This window comes from Rhinatrema bivittatum, chromosome 13 (assembly GCF_901001135.1).
Source record: "Rhinatrema bivittatum chromosome 13, aRhiBiv1.1, whole genome shotgun sequence".
Classification (NCBI taxonomy): Eukaryota; Metazoa; Chordata; class Amphibia; order Gymnophiona; family Rhinatrematidae; genus Rhinatrema; species Rhinatrema bivittatum.
In genome coordinates, this window is record NC_042627.1 from 48,266,965 (window position 1) to 48,286,426 (window position 19,462).

A 19,462-nucleotide genomic window follows, 5' to 3' on the forward strand; every position below is an offset into this window, starting at 1 on the left:
TTATTGACTTAAGTACATAACATACAAACCAACACAAGATATAAAACATAGCTGCAAACTGTTTGTTGTTAAATTGAAATAGACATGTCTGCGGTACAATGCAAAACATGATATAAGAAAACAGTCCACCAGGATAATATATTCGAAATTTGTAATACAACTTTGAATAGCGTGTATAAACTTTGTTCAAGAGTGTGAATTCATAATCATAAAATAAATTGGTGGATGTTAAACAAACAACTTTGCACTCTTTGTCCTCTGTTCACAACTCGTAAGCCTGAACTCCAGTCCCTTCCCATTCCCTTCCCCCCCCACCCCCATAGGGATCACGCTTCTACAAATCTACCTAGCAGCTTGTCCATCCCACTATTTGTGGGTTTATTCAGAGAGGAATACAGCAAGTGGGAGAAGTAATAACAGGAACATAGAAAATCTATTGCAGGGGTACTGACAATATTTCAATAGTGCACTTCTAAACGAGCATCATGATACGTATGTTATATTAAGCCAAATATCCAGGTCTAGGGACTTTTATTACAGCTAATCAGTTACAAGCAGCATATGCATCCCCAGAGACGGTCGCCTGTGGATACTGCTCTAGAATCAGGAAGCTATGTGGCCAACTTAGGAACCATTGCCATTCACTAGTAGATACAGCTCCCACACTGTTCAAAATTTCTGCAGCTTATCATTACGGATAGCTGTTAAATGGTTTAAATGATATATTCTACCCAGTCTGGTCAGCACATCCTCCAATGCAGGCGTCTCCGCCCTTTTCTACCAGTAGGCGATCTCGCATCTAGTATCTAGAACCACCTGCATAACAAGCGTTGATGGAGTGTGCCTCCTTCTGGATCGGCCTGCAATAAGCACTTCTGAGGTGTGAACTTTACCGTGATCTTTAAGGTATACCTGATGTAATTTCAAACAGCCTCCCATGTCGCTTGTATCCTGGGACAACCCCACCACATGTGAAATAAATCGCCCACCTTTCCACACTGTCGCCAACACTTATCATCTGATCTGAAGTGCATTTTATGTAAACGGTCTGGAGTTAAATACCATCGATATAATACTTTATAACCATTTTCCTTGAGAAGAGCTGAGACTGAACTACTACCTATACGTGAGTGGCATTTCTCCCACTCTTTATCAGAGAGTGTGGTCTCCAGGTCCCTTTCCCATTTTAATTGATGGTTAGGTTTCGCCCCTGACAAACCATTCAATAGAGCGTATATCCGTGATATGGGTTTCTCAAAATGATTAGCATCATTGCAAAACCTTTCAAACACTGGTTTCTCCTGACGCAATAAATGAGATAGGCGATGAGTGGAGAAAAAGTGTGCAAGCTGGGTATATACATAGTAGTCAGATCTATCAAGAGAGTACCTAGCTTGTAGATCAGCAAAGGAGGTAAATTTATTATCCTGCCATAATTGACCCAGTGTGGTGAGTCCCTTACTTTGCCACCTCCTGATAAATGATCTTTCCATTCCTGGTGGAAACAGTGGATTGAATATAAATGAAGTGTGGTGATAAGCAATGTTGTCCCCGATTAACTTCCCTTTCCATTTCAGCCAGTTGCGTAACACCACCTCCATATATGAGGTCCAGCTAGCCCCTTTCAGTTTTTGTGGAGACCATATTCTACATAACAAGGGTGGGTCCCCTGACAAAACCTTTTCTATCTGGATCCACGGCTTAGGAGATCTGCTACTATGCCAATGGACAACCACTGCCAATAGGTTAGCGGTATAATACCAGAGTAAGTTAGGGAAACCAAGACCCCCCAGTACAGATCGGGCTACCCTGGGGGGTTTCCGCTTCCATACAAAACGGAATAGCTTTCTCTGCCATAGCTTCAAGGTTTTGGTGGGTATACATACCGGTAACGTCTGGAAGAGGTAGCAATATTTTGGTAGTACCGACATTTTTATAGCTGCAATACGGCCCATCCAGGATAAATTGGTTCTATCCCATCTATCCAGGTCTTGTTGTATGGAGCTGACTAGGGATACATAATTTAAGTCAAACAGCTGGGTGAGATTAGGACAGATTTTCACACCGAGATACTTCACCCAATGCCTAGCCTTTTTAAATGGTAAGTGAATTGCTAGCGCTTCATAAAGGGCCTCGTCCATGGAGATATTCATCAATTCCGACTTGTCTTCATTCATTTTAAACCCCGACACTCTCCCAAATCGTCGAATCTCCTGTACCAGTTCCGGCAAGGAGGTCCCAGGATTTGTTACTGTAAACAGTAGGTTGTCCGCAAAGAGATATTTTATAAACACACTCTCCCACCGGTATACCCTGAATATTTCTTGACCTTCTAACCCTTTCAGCCAGTGGTTCAAGTGATAAGGCAAATAAGAGCGGGGTTAGTGGGCACCCCTGCCGTGTGCCTCTCTTGACCTCAAATGGGGTAGAGTAAGCACCATTGATCTTAATGCGGGCTTGAGGGTGATCATACAATTTGGCCACCCAGTTACGAAAGTGAACCCCTAGTCCCATCTTAGTAAGCACTTGAAAAAGAAAAGGCCAATGAACCCTGTCGAAGGCCTTCTCTGCATCCACTGACAGTAGGGTAGATGGTATTCTATTCTTCTGTACATGATCAATCAGCTCAACGACCCTCCTCACATTGTCAGATGGTAGCCTACCAGGTATAAATCCCGATTGATCCAGCGCTACAATGAACGGGGCGACCTGACCCAGCCTACGATCTAGGATTTTCGCTAATATCTTTAGGTCGATGTTGATAAGCGAAATTGGTCGGTATGAGCCGCACGGGGTGTGATCTCGTCCAGGTTTGGCTAATATCGTGATCCCTGCTGTGTTGGCTTGGGGGTTAGTGTACCAGTGTTCCTCAGATCATTGAACATATTTGTTAAGGGGGCCACTAGTTGAGACCCGAAAGTTTTATAAAGCTTCCCGGTGTATCCATCCAACCCTGGAGACTTCCCCAATTTTAACTCCTTGATAACCTGTAGTGTTTCTTGGAGCTTCACTGTACTATCCAGGAGCTCGCGCTCTCTATCTGCTAGTAATGGAAGAGTTACATCATCTAGGTATTGAGATATTTCAGATTCCTGTATGGATTCGTCGCTGTTATATAGCTCCTGGTAAAAGTTATTAAACCTTTCCCCTATCTTGCCTTGAGAATGAATGTAGTGCCCATCTAGGTCCCGTATTTTAGTAATTTGTGTTCTAGCCTCTTGTTCCTTTAATTTCCGGGCTAGTTGTTTGCTCGCCCTATTTCCATACTCAAAATGCTGTTGCTTAAGTAAGTCGAGTTGGTGGGCGATCCTTCCTAGCTCCATGTCTTGTAGTTCTCTACGCGCCTCCTTCAACTGTTGAAAAATAGAAGCATCCAAAGACCGCTTAAGGTGGAGTTCCAGTTTCTCTATGGATTCAAGAAGATGTAACCTTTTTTTTTTGAAGATTCTCTTTTAACGAGTGCTGCCCTTGAAATAAACAGACCCTGCAGCACCGCTTTCAGGCTTTCCCATAGCAGGCCTGGGGAGACCTCTCCATTGTCATTAAAGTCGAGGAAGTCTCTTATTGCCCTATTGATCTCCTCTATGAATTCCTTGTCATCAAGTAATGCATCATTGAGGCGCCAGAACCTTGTTCCCCTGACCTTCTCCGCTCCTGCTGAGTGTTAGCCTTATCGGAGAATGATCCGACCAGGTGATACATCCAATGTCAGTGTCTAATATCCTGCTCACCAATGCTTTATCTATCAAAAAATAATCAATTCTTGAATAGGACCGATGTGGATGGGAATAGAAAGTGTAATTGCGAGCTGAAGGATTTAGCAGCCACCAGATGTCAGTAAGTCCCCTGTCTTCAAGGAGATGTTTAAGTGCAGTTCTCCCCTTTTTCCCTCCAACATTACCCGTACCTGTATTGTCCAAATAGGGGTTTCTAGTAATATTAAAATCCTCCCGAGTATTAAATGGCCTTCAGACCAATCCCTAAGTATCTTAGAGAGCTTGTGATAAAATTCCTCCTGATCACCGGAGGGAGCATAAATATTAGCTAATGTGTAAAGTGTATTCTGAACGGTCAGCTTTAACAGGACATATCGGCCTTCTACATCACGGAGGACCGTATTCACCTCCGCTGTAACGTGGTTTGAGATCAAAATGCCCACCCCGCAATACTTCCCCCCTTTGGTGGCAGCAGCATGGTAATATTGAGGATATTCCTTAGAAGCCAAAAGCTTCTCATACCTTTTTGCCAAATGTGTCTCCTGAAAAAAAATTATATCGGCTCCCTGAGTTCTCATATTGTGGATACATGTTTTCCTTTTCCTCGGGGAGTTTAGCCCCTTAGTGTTTATGGATACTATTTTTAAGCCAGCCATCCTACCGGGGTATCAGTGTCATAAGCGAATAGTTGCCCCATCTGCCCTGTATTACCGCCTCAGAGTTGAGTGCAAGAAGCTGCATTACCCACTGAAAATTATCCCTTATCCCCCCCATCCTCCTCTCCCCCCCCAGTTCCCTTGTGACCCACTGATCAATTTGTGGATCTCTTCCTCAGAGTGATGATGTCATCAGGCATGTTTCCCCCCCCCCCCCCCCCCCCCCAACCTCCCGGCCTCTCTCGTAAAGCCAGACCTGACATAGCATATCAACAAACTCTTATTCTTAAAACTGTTAAAGGATCACAACTCATAGCTAAACCAGACTGTAAACTGTATTAACATTTCACCTGTAGGCCCACCTCTTGGGCCCAGTACCCATCGTATTCTACACAGTCCTCTAAAATGTCCCTTCACCTCATCCCGGGTCCTGAGAGGCAACCGACTCCTCCGGATGTCTGCGCAGTCTTTTGCCGCCTTTCGGTATCCTCTGCCATTTAGGGTGTTCTCGCTGTCTTGTAGACTCCATGATCTCAGCTGCTGGGCCTCGGTGTCTTGCAGGTAGGAATCCTCCCGCTCGCAGAATATCCTCCACTTCTTGCACTTTTTGGACCTTGGATGTGATTCCATTAATAGAAAAGCTAAGCCCAAAGGGGAAAAGCCACTTGTAACGGAAGTTGTGCTCTCTCAGTACTTGTACCACCCCTTTGAACTCACGTCTTTTTTGTATGGTAGTGAAGGCTAGGTCTTGAAATATTTCTATCTTGCGGCCCTTCCAGTGCACAGATCCCTGCTTCCTGGCGGCCCCCATCACTTTTTCCTTGATGACAAAATTATGGAAGCAGGCAATAATGTCGCGGGCTTGTGTGTTCCTCTGGGCTCCCAGAGACCTGTGAGCTCTGTCGATCAAAATAAGCAGTGTTTCTTCCGAGGCAGAGTCAGCGCCCAGCAACTGGGCACATATGTCTTGCACAACCCTCGAGCTGTCTTTGAAATCCTCCTCCTCAGGGATGCCCCTGAATCTTAGATTAGCCCTCTGCATTCTGTTTTCTATGTCTTCCAAATGTCTGGCCATATCATCTTGAATAGCTTTACAATTTTGGTGCTCAGCGCTTAATGCCTGTAAGGAAGCCTGCTGTTCGTCCTGGCTATCTTCTAAGCTCCCCACGCACTGCTGCAGCTCTGTAACTTCTGTTTTTATGCCTGCCATTACTTCCTCTATCTCCTTCCTAAACTGAGCCACATCTTCATGCAAGGCCCCAAACCAGGCTTTAAATTCGGCCCTAGAGGGAATCGAGCTATCCTCCAACCCTGTGGCTTCTGAGATTACCTCTGCTGCTGCTGCTTCAGCTTGTAATTCAGGCCCGTCCGCCATTTTGCCCGCTTGCTCCGGTTCCAGCACCGCCGCTGCAGCGGCGAAAGAAAACCTTTTGAGATCGGTTTTTCTCTTCACCCCGTTGTCATCGTTGTAGTAAGGGCTGCATATTGCTCGATTTCCAGCCGAAACCGAGGCCTGGAACCGCCGATGCCGCTCGATTTTCGGCGCGGGAGGTGGGCAGCTCAAGCTGCCGGCATGCGCAGTGATGTCATCCGCTCTCTGGATTTGGATTTTAAATCAAATTATTTTCCTTTCCAAACCTAAGCACAAGATGAGTTATTCAGATACAGAGGGTTTATAATCTTAAATTTGTGCGTGAGACAGTAGAAGTTAAAGTTACGTGCCCAAGATCACAAAGAGTGTCAGTGAGAGAAGCGGGATTAGAATTCTTCCTCTCTGTGACTCTCTCTGTATTATAAGGTTTCTCTACCTGGGCCACATTAAATCCCATTATAGCAACTGTTTAGAGCACTCAGATTGCATGACTTCTAAGAATAGCTTCTTGAGCAGGGTCCACTATAACAAACCAAGCTAAAGTATATTTGCGCCCATATAATAGATTACATTAGACTTTGTGAATGAAAGATTTGTGTCCTTTATCAATTATCTCTCCCACTTGACTGTATTAATGTGTTTAAGCAGGATTATGTGTTTTATTTTGTATCACTAAGCAGTGCACTTTAAAAACTAATTGAAAAGTTCACGTATTGTCTGGGAATGAGAGCTTATGTTTGTTGCCACCTAGTGACAATAAATATATTACAATAATAATTCTTTAGTATTATAATAGATACAGTCCTGCTAAATTTAAATAAATTAAAATGCTGGTTAATGGTTAACTTCAAGATCCAGCATGGAGTGTTTAAATTTCTTGTCTTTTCCCGCATTTTCTGCTGCTTCCTTTCCCAGCCTGACTGCTCAGATGATTAAAAAAAATAAAAGTCTCCATGCTGACCAAAGGCTAGAGGAGATACATCCTACAAGATCTACCTTTGCAATAGTAGTCACTGCCCAGACCCAAGGAAATTACTTCTATATTATACCTGGGTGCTGCTGCTCCTGACGGGCAGGAGACAGAAACATGGTTCTTCACATCTCTTGGTGCAACTGTCAGTGCTGTCTTAAGTGCGGATTACAACAGTGCTATAATCAGATTTTTATGTGTGTTATAAATAAATTATTGACTTGGAATTCAACATGAGTGGATGTCATAAAGAATATTTTTAATATATTTAGATGATTATACTTATGTATTAATGTCATAGAAACTTATCTCTGAGTTATTTACTCTGCTTTAACTTTTTATAACATCTTTTGTCAGGAGTAAAAGGAATCATCCAGCCTTCAGCTTTTATACCTACAGCCGAAAGCAATTCTTTCCAGCCCCAAGTGAAGAATCTGCCATCCTCCGTGGATGCCAAGCAGCAGTTACAGCGAAAGATTCAGAAGAAGCAGCAGGAGCAGCAACTTCAGTCTCCTTTGCCAGGAGAGCCACAGGCAAGAAAACCCGAAGGCACTGCAACCAATGGAATAACTCGTATTTCAAATGGGAGCCCTGCAATCCTCTCACCTCAGCCTATAGGCATCGTCGTGGCAGCTGTGCCCAGCCCCATACCAGTAAGTCCATTTGTTTAAAAAAAAAAAAAGCTTTTCTCATATATCTACCTTCTGGATTTTTAGGTTTCTTTGTTTTTTGTTTTCTTTTGCAGGGGTTTATCTTTTTGTAAAAAACCTGCATGTTAATTAAAGGAAACAAATCCCCATATCACCCAGTCTGTTTTGTAATTGGGTTCTTTGCAGATTGTGTCACTTTTTATTGGACCAACATAGAAATTATCCAGAGATGATGATATATATATGTGTGTGAGCTTGTCAGACGACATGGGTCCCCCTCCTTCAGGTGACAAGGTGGGAAGGGTCTTGAAAGCCAATGCACAGCAGTGGCATCTGCAGACAACTCCAGATGGGTATAATAATAAGAATTACAACCTACAAAGAATCTATAAATGAGCTTGAAAAGAGTAGTGGTAATAGTTTGGATTTTCCATAGTTACAAAATATTTGGAACAGATTTAAAAAAATAAAAAGGCAATGAACGTGCCAAGTTATAACTTCAGCAGTTACTAGTTTGTATTTAAATTAAAAAAAAAAAGTCAATCACATTTAAAAAGATAAAAAGTCCTCTTTGCCCAGGAAGAAATCCTGGGTGACAGGTTGTGTGGTATCTAACCTTGCAGAAATGGTTGACATTTAATGTCAGGTGAACAAAACAAAGTTCATGGTAGCGGTCTGCCAAATACCTGCCCATAGAGCCTCCAAGGAATGTGCTGGTTATGGGGGGAGGGGGGGAATAAAGGAATGGTGATGAAACATTTGTTTGCACTCAGTTCTATACTTGCCTCAACGTTATGCTACAATATGGGATTACGAGGAAAATACATTTCAAGTATTCTTAAAATATTGTAATTTAATCAGTTGGTTCAAGCTATATACTATATGACATATTTCAGTGTTATCACAAAGAAAATAAGTGCAGAAAAACTTATCGGTCCACACAAGTATCTTGTTAGTAGTGGGGTTTATTATACCAAACGGCAACTCCACTGTTATCAGGTACACATTCAAATCCTGAAAGGGTCCCCCGACACGGACCCCGTGTTTCGCCGCAAGGAGCTCCCTGTAAACCTGCATAACCACGGATATAGTCTTGCGGCGAAACACTGGGTCCGTGTCGGGGGACCCTTTCAGGATTTGAATGTGTACCTGATAACAGTGGAGTTGCCGTTTGGTATAATAAACCCCACTACTAACAAGATACTTGTGTGGACCGATAAGTTTTTCTGCACTTATTTTCTTTGTAATATTTATGCTGAGTGCAGAATTTATTCTCCTTCGCATTTTGTGGGATATTTCAGTGTTAACCAACTTCAGTTGAGTCTAGAAAGAAAATGCATTTAAACATAGAAGTATCTTGTTTTTATTTAAAAATAGAAGTATTAACTTCATTTTATTCTGATGAAAAAATGTGGCACATTAAGGGTCTGGTAGGGATATATGTGGCTTCAAAGTCTTATGAGTATAACATGATACAGCTACTTACTATGGGTAATTTGAGTTGAAACCCTACATCTAAATGGGCTTTCCTTTCTAATAATTATCTTTCTAGGTTTAGTGTAGGCAGTATTACAGAGGAAGTAAAGAAAAACAAGAGGTTCTACCCAAAATTAATCTAGCCTACTGACAATGACTCCCGCATCCACAGATGGATCCAAAAAGAATACCCCTGTTATGTCCCTCCCAACATTTCCTCCAAATTTTGTCAATAGGACACCAAACAGAAAAGTGATTATGGAGACACAGACATACACAGTGATTTCATAAGCCACTTCTCCCTTTAGAAAGTAGGTTAAAAATTCTTAAGATCATTGTTATAGTAAGAATACTCATAAAAATTAAAATCTTTTCTGACACATAAGACATTGATTGAATAAACTTTCCTTCAAGAGAGATTCAGAGGAGCCTACATATTTTGGGATGAAACTTCAGTATGCAGAGTTCCAACCTACCAGGAAAGAGCAGTTAGATCACTAGTAGATATCCCGATCATGAGAAAGGTATGGCAGATGCCATCAGCATGGGCCAAAGAACAAAAGCACAAGACTTCTTACTACAGGTACTTTGTTACTAAGTAAATATGGATTATGTTCCTTGTAATAGAACCATAAAATACAAAAAGGACCTAGTTAAAATGGTATTTCTGCTAAACTAACCTAAACTGTCTTATACATTTTTGCTATAACAGGATAGTACATTGTGAGGCATCAGATCTTCAGGAATCTCTGTTAGGTAGATTTTACTGTAATATTCAAAATGTATTTAATTTTGATAAGTGCAATAAAGGTTTTTTTTTCTCCACTAAAGGTGCAAAGAACCAGACAGTTGGTGACCTCTCCTAGTCCTGTGGGCTCAGCAGATGGCAAGGTCCTTCCACTCAATGTTCAGGTCGTCACGCAGCACATGCAGTCTGTCAAGCAGTCGCCAAAGACTCCTCAGAATGTCCCAGCCAGTCCTGTTGCTGATCGTTCGGCAAGGCATCGTTACGCTCAGATCCTACCTAAACCAGCCAACACCAATGCTCTCACCATCCGTTCACCCACGACTGTGCTTTTTACTAGTAGCCCAATCAAGACTGTTGTACCAACCCCACATGTTAGCTCTCTAAATGTGGTTAAAATGACAGCAATATCTTTGGCACCGAGCAGCACCAGTGCTGCTCTCAAACATACTACTGCAGTGAGTACTAGTACAGGAGCAGCAGACGAATCAAGGACTGTCCTACAGATTAAAGATAGATCTCTTCTTTCACTGCAGACTCCTGGATCTAAGGTCAATAATGTTTCAGCTACCTCTGCAGTTGAGATTAAAATGGAACCGGAAATAGTACTAGAAGAAAGTCCAATACAGTGCCAAGATAGTTCTGATGTTTCTAAGATTAAAAAAAGCACATCTGGCATCTCATCTGTTCAGAAAAGCAGTCTTGAGTGTGTAATCATAAAATCATCAGCCGATGTTATCAGCAATGAGAAAACAATGGAGGTCTGTGACGAAAGAATTGAAGGAATAAGGACCAAATGTAAAACTCAACCTAATGAAATTATGCCAGTAACCTCTACAGGCAATAATCAAAACACTATCACACTATCAATTGTTAATCATCATTTCACCAGCACCTCTTCACCTGCTAATGGTGAGTCCTCTGGAAAAGATAATAAATTATGTATTAAAAGTCCAAGAAAGCGAATGCCCACTGCACTGCAGGAGTCTCAGGTTCCACCTATGAAAAAGTCCCTTGTGGGGCAGCTTTCAGCAGCAGGTTTGGAAGTTCAGAAAGCAACTAGTGGCATTGCTAAAAAGATCCCCAAAGTGATGCTGGTTGCAAAAAATGGAAATTTAGTAGCAGCCGCTCAAGCTCCTAACAAGGTAACCATGAAAGTCAACGCCACAGCTTCAACACTTGTGGAGGAAAACTGTCCATTGAATGCTAACAACATAAATGCCAGTAATTCTGTTTTAGGACAGCAACTGTCATCCTCATCTCCAGATGTAAAAATCAAATTGGAAAGTAGTGTGTTTAATTTTGAAAACATTTCAAAATCAGGCAATAGCATCAGTCAAACTGATTGGCAGCATATCAATAAAAACTCTGAATTTATATCTAGTAACTGTGAACAGCAACAGGATGTTAATGCTGTGAGCATTATTGAGGATTCTTGCACAAGCGACTTACATAAATCAGTTTGGGAGCCTGTGCAGTTTGAGGGAATGCAGCAGGATACATACAGCCAGCAGTTACAGGGCCAGATCCAAGAGTCTTCTCTAAGTCAAGTACAAGCGCATACTTCAAATCCCTTATCTTTGCAGACTGAACTGAGAGAATTTGAACACACAAGCCCTCAGGCCAGTAACACCTTTTTTTCTTTTGATGATGAGCTTACACAGGACAGTATTGTGGAGGAATTGGTGCTCATGGAAGAGCAAATGTCAATGAACAACAGTTCTCAAACTTTCAGTAGCTGTTTAGGGATGACACTTCAAAACCAAACGGCAGCAGTTCAAGGAGGTCCAATGTCATCCCATCCAGGCAGCACACACTTCTACCAAGCCCATAGCAGTGGCACTCCAGTTCAGACTCCCACTCCTACCCTGACACCAACACCAACTCCAACACCAACTCCAACACCAACATCAGAGCTGATGGCCGGGAATCAGAGTTTATCAAGGGAAAGTCCATGTTCAAGACTGGTTCAGACTACACCTGTAGACAGTGCTTTAGGAAGCAGCAGGCACACACCTGTTGGCACTCCCCATTCTAATTGCAGTAGTAGTATCCCTCCTAGTCCAGTTGAATGCAGGAATCCATTTGCATTTACTCCAATAAGCTCTAGCATGGCATACCATGATGCCAGCATTGTTTCCAGTAGTCCAGTGAAACCAATGCAGAGACCTATGGCTACACATCCTGACAAAACCAAATTAGAGTGGATGAATAATGGATACAGCAGTGTCAGTAATTCTTCAGTTTCAAGTCATGGTATTCTTCCAAGCTATCAGGAACTGGTAGAAGATCGCTTCAGGAAACCTCATGCTTTTGCAGTGCCCGGCCAGTCTTATCAGTCTCAATCAAGGCACCATGATGCTCACTTTGGTCGTCTGACCCCCGTCTCACCTGTGCAGCATCAAGTGACTTCTGTAAGTAGTGCCAACAAACAGGAAGGCTTTGCCGTCCCTGCTCCTCTTGACAACAAGGGAATCAATTCCTCTGCAAACAGTTTCAGATGCCGAAGTGTAAGTCCAGCTGTTCATCGCCAGCGTAACCTTAGTGGAAGCACTACCTACTCAGTTTCTAACGTACCACGAAGCAGCTTGGCACCGTTTGGAAACCAGGTGACACCCGAGGTTCATAATGTAGTCGCACAGGTGCATGCAGATACCAGTGCTAATAGCATGGCTCAAAGAAGTCAGTCAGTCCCGCTGACTGTAATGATGCAGACAGCTTTCCCCTCTCTTCAGAAACCGACTAACAGCAAGAAAATAACTCACGTGTTGTTAAACAAACTGGATTCTGATAGTGATGACGCAGTAAGAGGCTTGGGAATAAACAACCTGCCCTCCAATTATACGGCAAGAATGAATCTCACTCAGATTTTAGAAACATCAGCAACTTTTTCCGGTGCCAGCCAACAAAATGCAATCAATTCCAGCACTTCGGTTTATGAATTCCAAGCGCCGACTTACCTCACTAAAAACAGCAACACTGATCAGATCAGATTTTTCCCTGGCGATAGCCAAGCACAATCAGAAATCGAAGAGCAACAACTAGCTTTCAGCAGTACTGTAAAAGAACTGTTGGGTGGGGATAGTCTGCAAACGAATCAGCAGCTGGTGGGCCAGGTAGCATCGGATCTCAGTAGCGTTGCACCTGATTTCACTAGTGACATCAGGTTGTCTTCTGAGCTCTCGGGCAGCATCAGTGACCTGAACACTTTAGACCCAAACCTGCTGTTCGATCCAGGTCGGCAACAGGGGCAAGATGACGATGCTACACTGGAGGAATTAAAGAATGACCCATTATTCCAACAGATATGCAGCGAATCAATTAGCTCTATGACTTCATCAGGTTTTGAGTGGATGGAAAGCAAAGACCATCCTGCGGTTGAAATGTTGGGTTGATTTTGTTCTATAATGTAGCACACTGTATCTAAAAAAAAAAAAAAAAAAAAAACCCCCGACATCTTGTATTTGTCTTAATGGAAGTGCCTCCCGCAGCAGAAACACGTGCTATTAATTATGGCATTTTAAATGGGTTTGCTGCATATGCCATTCATTTTTTATGCAGGGAATAAGCTGTTTTCTCATCTCTGAAGTGGTTGGGCAGTTGCAGAGCCAGTATTCTTACTTGTAGCCATTTCATAACATTTATCTTACCAGAAAGTTATTGTAAACCAGCATTTGCGGCTTAAGGGCCAGCACACAGTATCTAAGCGTTCATGGGAGCGGCTTAATTTGTTTCATTTCGTCCATCCTAACACCTAACTAAACTGGTAACTGAAATTAGTGTGTTCACACCAGAGAGGATGAACTGGTTTAAAAATTACAGTGCTGGGCTTTAAAGATATGCCTTCCCTTCCTCTTTCTCCTCTTCACTGTTCAACTCTCTTCTCCTCAGCCCCTACATTTATATTTTTCTCTTTCCACTCCTCTTCTATTTTTGCTTTTCTTTTTTCTTTTTTACATTTTTCTGTCTTCCTCACTTTTTCAGCAATTGGGCCCACCTACTTTTGATACCCCTAAAGAGCAGGGAACAGCGGAGAAGGGAATCTGTACCCATCCCCTAATAGAAAGAAACAGCATGGCAGAGGAATCCCCCCCCCCCCCCCCCCATCTCGAGAGCAGTGTGGCAAAGGAATGCTTCTGATCCTCAATGAAAAGAGAGCAGTGAGACAGACACATCCCTTATTTCCCCACAGAGAAGGAACCCGCTCGCTGAAGAATCCACTCATCCCCGCAAAAGATGGGAGAGCAGCAGGGTAAGGCCTCCCCCGCTCCTCGCTTAGAGAGGGGGTGCTGACCCCCTCCCCTAATGGTATTTCTGTGTTTGAGGAAGGATTTCCTTACCCTGCGGCTCATGAAAGTCACTAGCATTGCTGCTTCTTTCTCTTGTAGGAGTCAAGAAGGAATTTCTCTGTCCACTGGTGCTGGTTACTGGTGTAAAGCACTGTTCTGTCCACACAGATACTAAACTGCTTTATTTAATTCAGCTGTCTGATATGGAGAAATGTTTAAACATCCTCATAAATTGTGGATACAGTTTTAAGGCTCTTAAATAGGTTTAATTGTCTTACGAGCTGTGTTGTGCATAGGGCCTCCATCTGACCCAGTTAGTCTTTGTGTAAAATTTGAGTGAGATATAACGTGATCTTCTGGCTCAGTAAGCCAGATAGTTCTCTTGCTCCCATGCTCCTCGGAATTCGCAGATTGGTAGGCATACCTCCTCTTTGGCATTATAAAATATGAGGATGAAAAAAGAAGTCTATTGATATTGCAGGTATGCAGGGCAAAAACAGAAGGGATAGCAGATCCATTCCATAGGAGGCCTAAGAAGAAAAAGACAAATATTCTCAACTAAAAAAAATTAAAAGTTCTGAATAAAGTAATGCAAAGGATATAGGGAAGACCAAAGACATTTTACCTGGTTTTGTTTTTTAAAGATATGTCTCTATTTTTTTTTTTAACCCAGCTTAGCCTTTACCAGTGTATTTGGTAATGTCTCTGTCTATTGCTTTAAGAACTCCCAGTCAACATGTGATAACATTTCCCTAAACAGAATGCAAAATTGCACTTGGCAGTTAAGTGTCTTCAAATGACTGAAGTTTACTTATTGGTTAAGACTGAGGTGCCATATCAGCTCAGTTTTTTAACTGGAATAATTTTCAGAATTCTTGATTTGTAAAAATGTACTCTAGTTCAGACTGTGCTTTCTCTGCTCTTGACTTCATCAGACTCTGCCCAGTCCATTGTGTGATGAAAAAGTGAACAATCCATTTTCCACTGCAGTTACTAGGAAGGAAATAGTGTTTCTAATTGCTTAACTGAGCAGATATGACCTGGAAGCTGTAGAACAGGGATAGACACAACAGCTGAGTCTTATTTTAGAACCAATATTGTTTTTAATAGTGTTACTTCCAAGTGCTTTGTAAACAGTACACAATTACTACCCATTCACCATGGGTAATCATTTTACCTGAAACACCACGGAAGAGTCAGCACTCACTAGAGGACTTAAAAATCATGATTTCTGCTGCTTTGTGGCCACACCCCCTGAAGAGGTGCGGGGTGCTGCTCTTAATTCACATTGGGCATAATTTTCAAAAGGATGTATGTGCTTAAAATTGAGTTTTACATGTGTAAATGGGCTTTTAAAAATTGCTCAATATGATACATAATTGTCAATAGATTTTAAATCAGCAAGTGTAATTTAAGCTTGTAAATGGACTTTTGAAAATTGCTACAATATATGCTACTTTTACGCATGTAAATCCTTTTGAAAATTACCTCCATTAGGTTATTGAGGTACAGTTTTTGGATTTTGATTTATTTTTGACAGTCTGGTGACTTGCTGACCCTTTGCATTAATGTTTTGGTAACTGAATTCTTTTGGATGCTGCACTGTTAATGCATTTTTTTCATCTTCACTGGTGGTTTGTTTTTTATACTCCTTTTATATATCTTGGAAGAAATATGTGTGTGCATGTATGTGTATTTCCACACTGGCCCTGCTTACTTTTTAATCTTGGGCAGCTGAGCTATCCCTTCAACCTTTTACCATTTAACTTCTAGCATTATAAATGCAGTTTAATGTTCAAATTTCAAAACAGGCAAAGCAGGTTTCTCTTGGAAAAGGTTATATGAACAACCAGAAAAAGGGCGTGCTTATCGAGGACAGATTTTGAATGATGAGCTGTGATCAGGCTCTATAGTATTGGTGCCTTGATGGCACCAATATCATTCAGAGTGGCAAGAAGAAGGGAAGAATTGAGCAGGGAGGCAAGATGAAAAAAAACAAAACCCCAGAAATATGCACTAATATTTTATAAAACCTAACTAAGTTTTTAACCTTGTACATTTGTGACCTCACAGTGATGTTTTAGTGCTTATTTTCTATGTTATGACTTCATGCAAACTAAAATCCATCAGTTACAGTATAAAGCACTAAAAAGTGGCAGGATTTGTGAGGCACAAGTAGATTGCCAGGTCAACCGCAGTAAGCTGATCTAGTTCTGGGTTTGCCCATTGCATTTATGGACTTGCAGTCCTCAGTTTCATAGGAAAATTGGAACTACAAGATCCATGAATGCAGTGGGTCAAAAGCAGAGCCTGGATCATGTGGCAGCCCCAGGCACATGCAGGATTCCGTGGAGCATTCAATCGGCGCTTTACTATATCCCACATGCAAGATTCTGTTACCTTTGACAGGTCTCTGCCACTTTTCAGTGACTGGCCCAGTAATGATGTTGAGCACTGAAATTTCTAATGTGTTTGTAGTAGATAATTAGTTATGTTGCATGTTTTTACCATTTTTACCATTTTTGCCAGTGCTAGAAAGGAACTTTAAAAACACATTCTCCATTTTAATTAGGATGCTTGCATGCAAATAATAGAATACCCTTCACTTACTGTATAATTGGGGTGCAAGGGAGTTTTTAGGGTCTTGAGAAAAATACCTAGTTAAAAAAAGGGATAATATTTTTATCAGTATATTTTCTTTTGAGCTTTAGCAGTGGGCACTTTCAGATCATCTAGAAAAGATAGAGTTGGCTGTAGGTGAAATTTGAATACATTTCAGAGTCTTATGAGCAAATAAAAAAATATCAATCAAAATTATGGTGCAGTTACTGAAGCTTTTTAAACTGCATGTTAATCTCTTTTTAGCTATGTGCTACCTTGAATTTATCTGAAAGCTTTCCTAGCACTGAGGTCTCTAATCAGCAAAATTTCACATGCCTATTGACCTGTCAAAGGGGAAAGAGGCCAGAATGTTAGCTGATGAATAGAGTACATAACTGGAAAGACCATGAGAAATGAAGACAGTACAATCAAAGAACTTTAACAAATAGGATAATGTGTTTAATTTTAGTAAGCATTTGTTCATAGTACAAAATGTAGGAAATTAAACATTTCCTCATGTAAACAAGAGGTGCTAGGGCTAACCCAAACCTTTGTAAATTTGCCCTGAGTAAGTTTACTGGCACTTATGTGTTTGCTGTCCCTGATTGGTGAGAAACCTATTTTTCTTACTCGTCACTACTGTACATTGAGATGGAGCACTACCACACACCAAAGTGTTAAATGCCCAAAGGAAAAGATTTGAGATCTGCAATTCTAATTCATGGAGGCCAAGCTGTATGAACTCTGACACCCAACTGAAAATTATGCTGATGCCTTGTTTACATTGACCTCCTATTCACAAGAAAAAAGGTAAAAATGTTCATAGCATTTTACATTCATTCAGATGTTAAGAATTTGCCGCCAATGTACAGTATTGCAGCAACAATTTAAACTTGGTTGGTTAGTCCAGCGGACTTTCTGGGATTTCTATATTGCACTAATCTTCTGTTCAACCTGTGGCATGGCACATCTCTTAGGAAAAATGCAAACATTTGACCCACAGCTAAAAGAAAACTATTTTTAATGTGTTTCATTATAAAAAGGCGAAATGTCATAAAAAATGACAGATACAATTGTCTTATGTAGCAATGTGCATTGATCTCAGTGAGATATTTCTATTTCTTATTCTCTAACATGAGAATTACAGCAGGAAGAAATTAAGTTTAGTTTGCTTCACCATGTTAATACATGATCACAAAATGTGCATGGGTGTTATTGATGTGTACAGTATTAGGTATATTCCTGTAACCACTTATTTTTTTATTTTTAAGTTTTTTGGGTTTGTTTTTTTTTTTCCCCTATTGGAACTGGTTCTGCGTTAACCAGACAAACATAGTTACTCACAAGTTATTTCCTCTTTATGTTACTAACTCTACTTTGTTATCACGGGGTACGTTTCTTTGTTCAGATTATTTTCACTGTTAAAGTGTTTCTAAAAAAACATTTTACGTCATTTTATCATGAAAGACTTCATGAACTTGAGATTTTGCAGATACTTGCAATAAGCACTGACCTTTGAACTAAAGGAAGGAGTGTCTCATGCATTGGATCTGAGTTTCATCTTATGACTCATGTACTATACTGTGCTTTCTTTACAGCACATAAGGAGTAATTTAAAAAATAATTTTCATATTTTCATTTAGTGCAAAGTCCAATTTCTCTCCCTCTCCCACCCCCACTGTGTTCTGTTGTCTGTTGTACTGCTGAAACTACAGTAGTTTAATATCGCAGTAGCATTTCAGTTATGTTTTTTTATTGAAAGTGCTCAAAAATTGTTTTTTTAAATGTTTTCAAACAATAAAAATATTTTATATTAAACCATGATATGTGTCAATGTCTTACAATAATCATATGCACCTGTGAGTAATCCTTGGACTAAAGTTTTGAAAAGAATAACCATTTAGTTAAAAAAAAAAAAAAATCTTTAGTCAATGTGACTCATTAAGCATCATGAAAGTGAGATCAGATAGCATTCATCAGTGAAATAAAATGAGGAGAGCAAATTGGAAATGTAGGCAAAAAAGTACAAAGTGTGAACATCAATTAGTTCAAAAGGAGATAAAATCTTGTCCACAATGTTTGGTTTTCTTGTTCTTTTTTTCTTGTATTGCCTCCTCCCATTTCCCCCAGAAAGGTCAGCCTGGATGGCTCTCTGATCAGTCCAAGAGTTGGACCTTCAGAGATCCTCATTGGCTGATGGGTCTACCCTCCCTGCCTGGGGCAGAGTGCACCAGCTCTGCAGGTTATTTTAAAGTACCTCTGCACCTTGAAAAGTTACTTGTGCAAATTGAATCTTATGAAACTTGCTGTGGCTTCCATGTATAGTTTCTGGCTTAGCCTGTTGCTCTTATTGAGAGAGGCTTATGAAGTTATTAGTGGCATATTCATTTTCATCACAACATTGTGTGAAATGCTGTGGCCTTACTGTAAGCAGAAGTCATTGTTTACTTTAGGTTAATATGAGCTAACCTACCCCTAGATTCATCAAAATGCGTTAGCGAATGGATAATGCCCGCAATAAGAAAAGGGGCTTGTTTAGGGTAATTCTAGAATTACCGCACCACACGATAACATACCACTTTGCATCGGTAATATCGCATGCTGCAGTGAACATCGCACCCTGCGATAATTCCTATTTTTGCATCTTAGAGAGAGAACACCTATCTACAAGGCCTTTGTATTAGTCAAGTATTTATATCTCTATTGGAGGGCCATCTAATAGCTCGAGGTTAGGTGGTGGTGGTTTAGGGATCAGTATCTCATGTAGAGTGAGACGTAAAAAACAGCACAATACACCTTGGTGAAGATTTGACATCATTTAGAGTGAGGAAAGTCTCACAAAGATGCCATTTCTTTTTTTTGAAATTAATACTTTTATTAACTTTCAATGTAACAAAGCTATTACAATAGCATTATGAATACAGGGTACAGAATACATCCCCAATTCCCCCCCTCCCTCCCCCACCCTCATCGACGTAGGGGAGCTC

The 19,462-nt window shown here is 41.0% G+C and overlaps 1 protein-coding gene across 1 annotated transcript in view; it reads left to right on the forward strand.

The window, feature by feature from the left end:
• The window catches only part of RFX7 (regulatory factor X7), a 282,388-nt gene extending 269,325 nt beyond the window's left edge, over positions 1-13,063 (forward strand). The window contains exons 8-9 of the mRNA XM_029575957.1: positions 7,072-7,367; positions 9,672-13,063. Coding sequence (XP_029431817.1) covers positions 7,072-7,367; positions 9,672-12,980 — 3,605 coding nt within the window. The 3' untranslated portion in view covers positions 12,981-13,063. The remainder of the gene's footprint in view (positions 1-7,071; positions 7,368-9,671) is intronic.
• Positions 13,064-19,462: the final 6,399 nt, after the last annotated feature.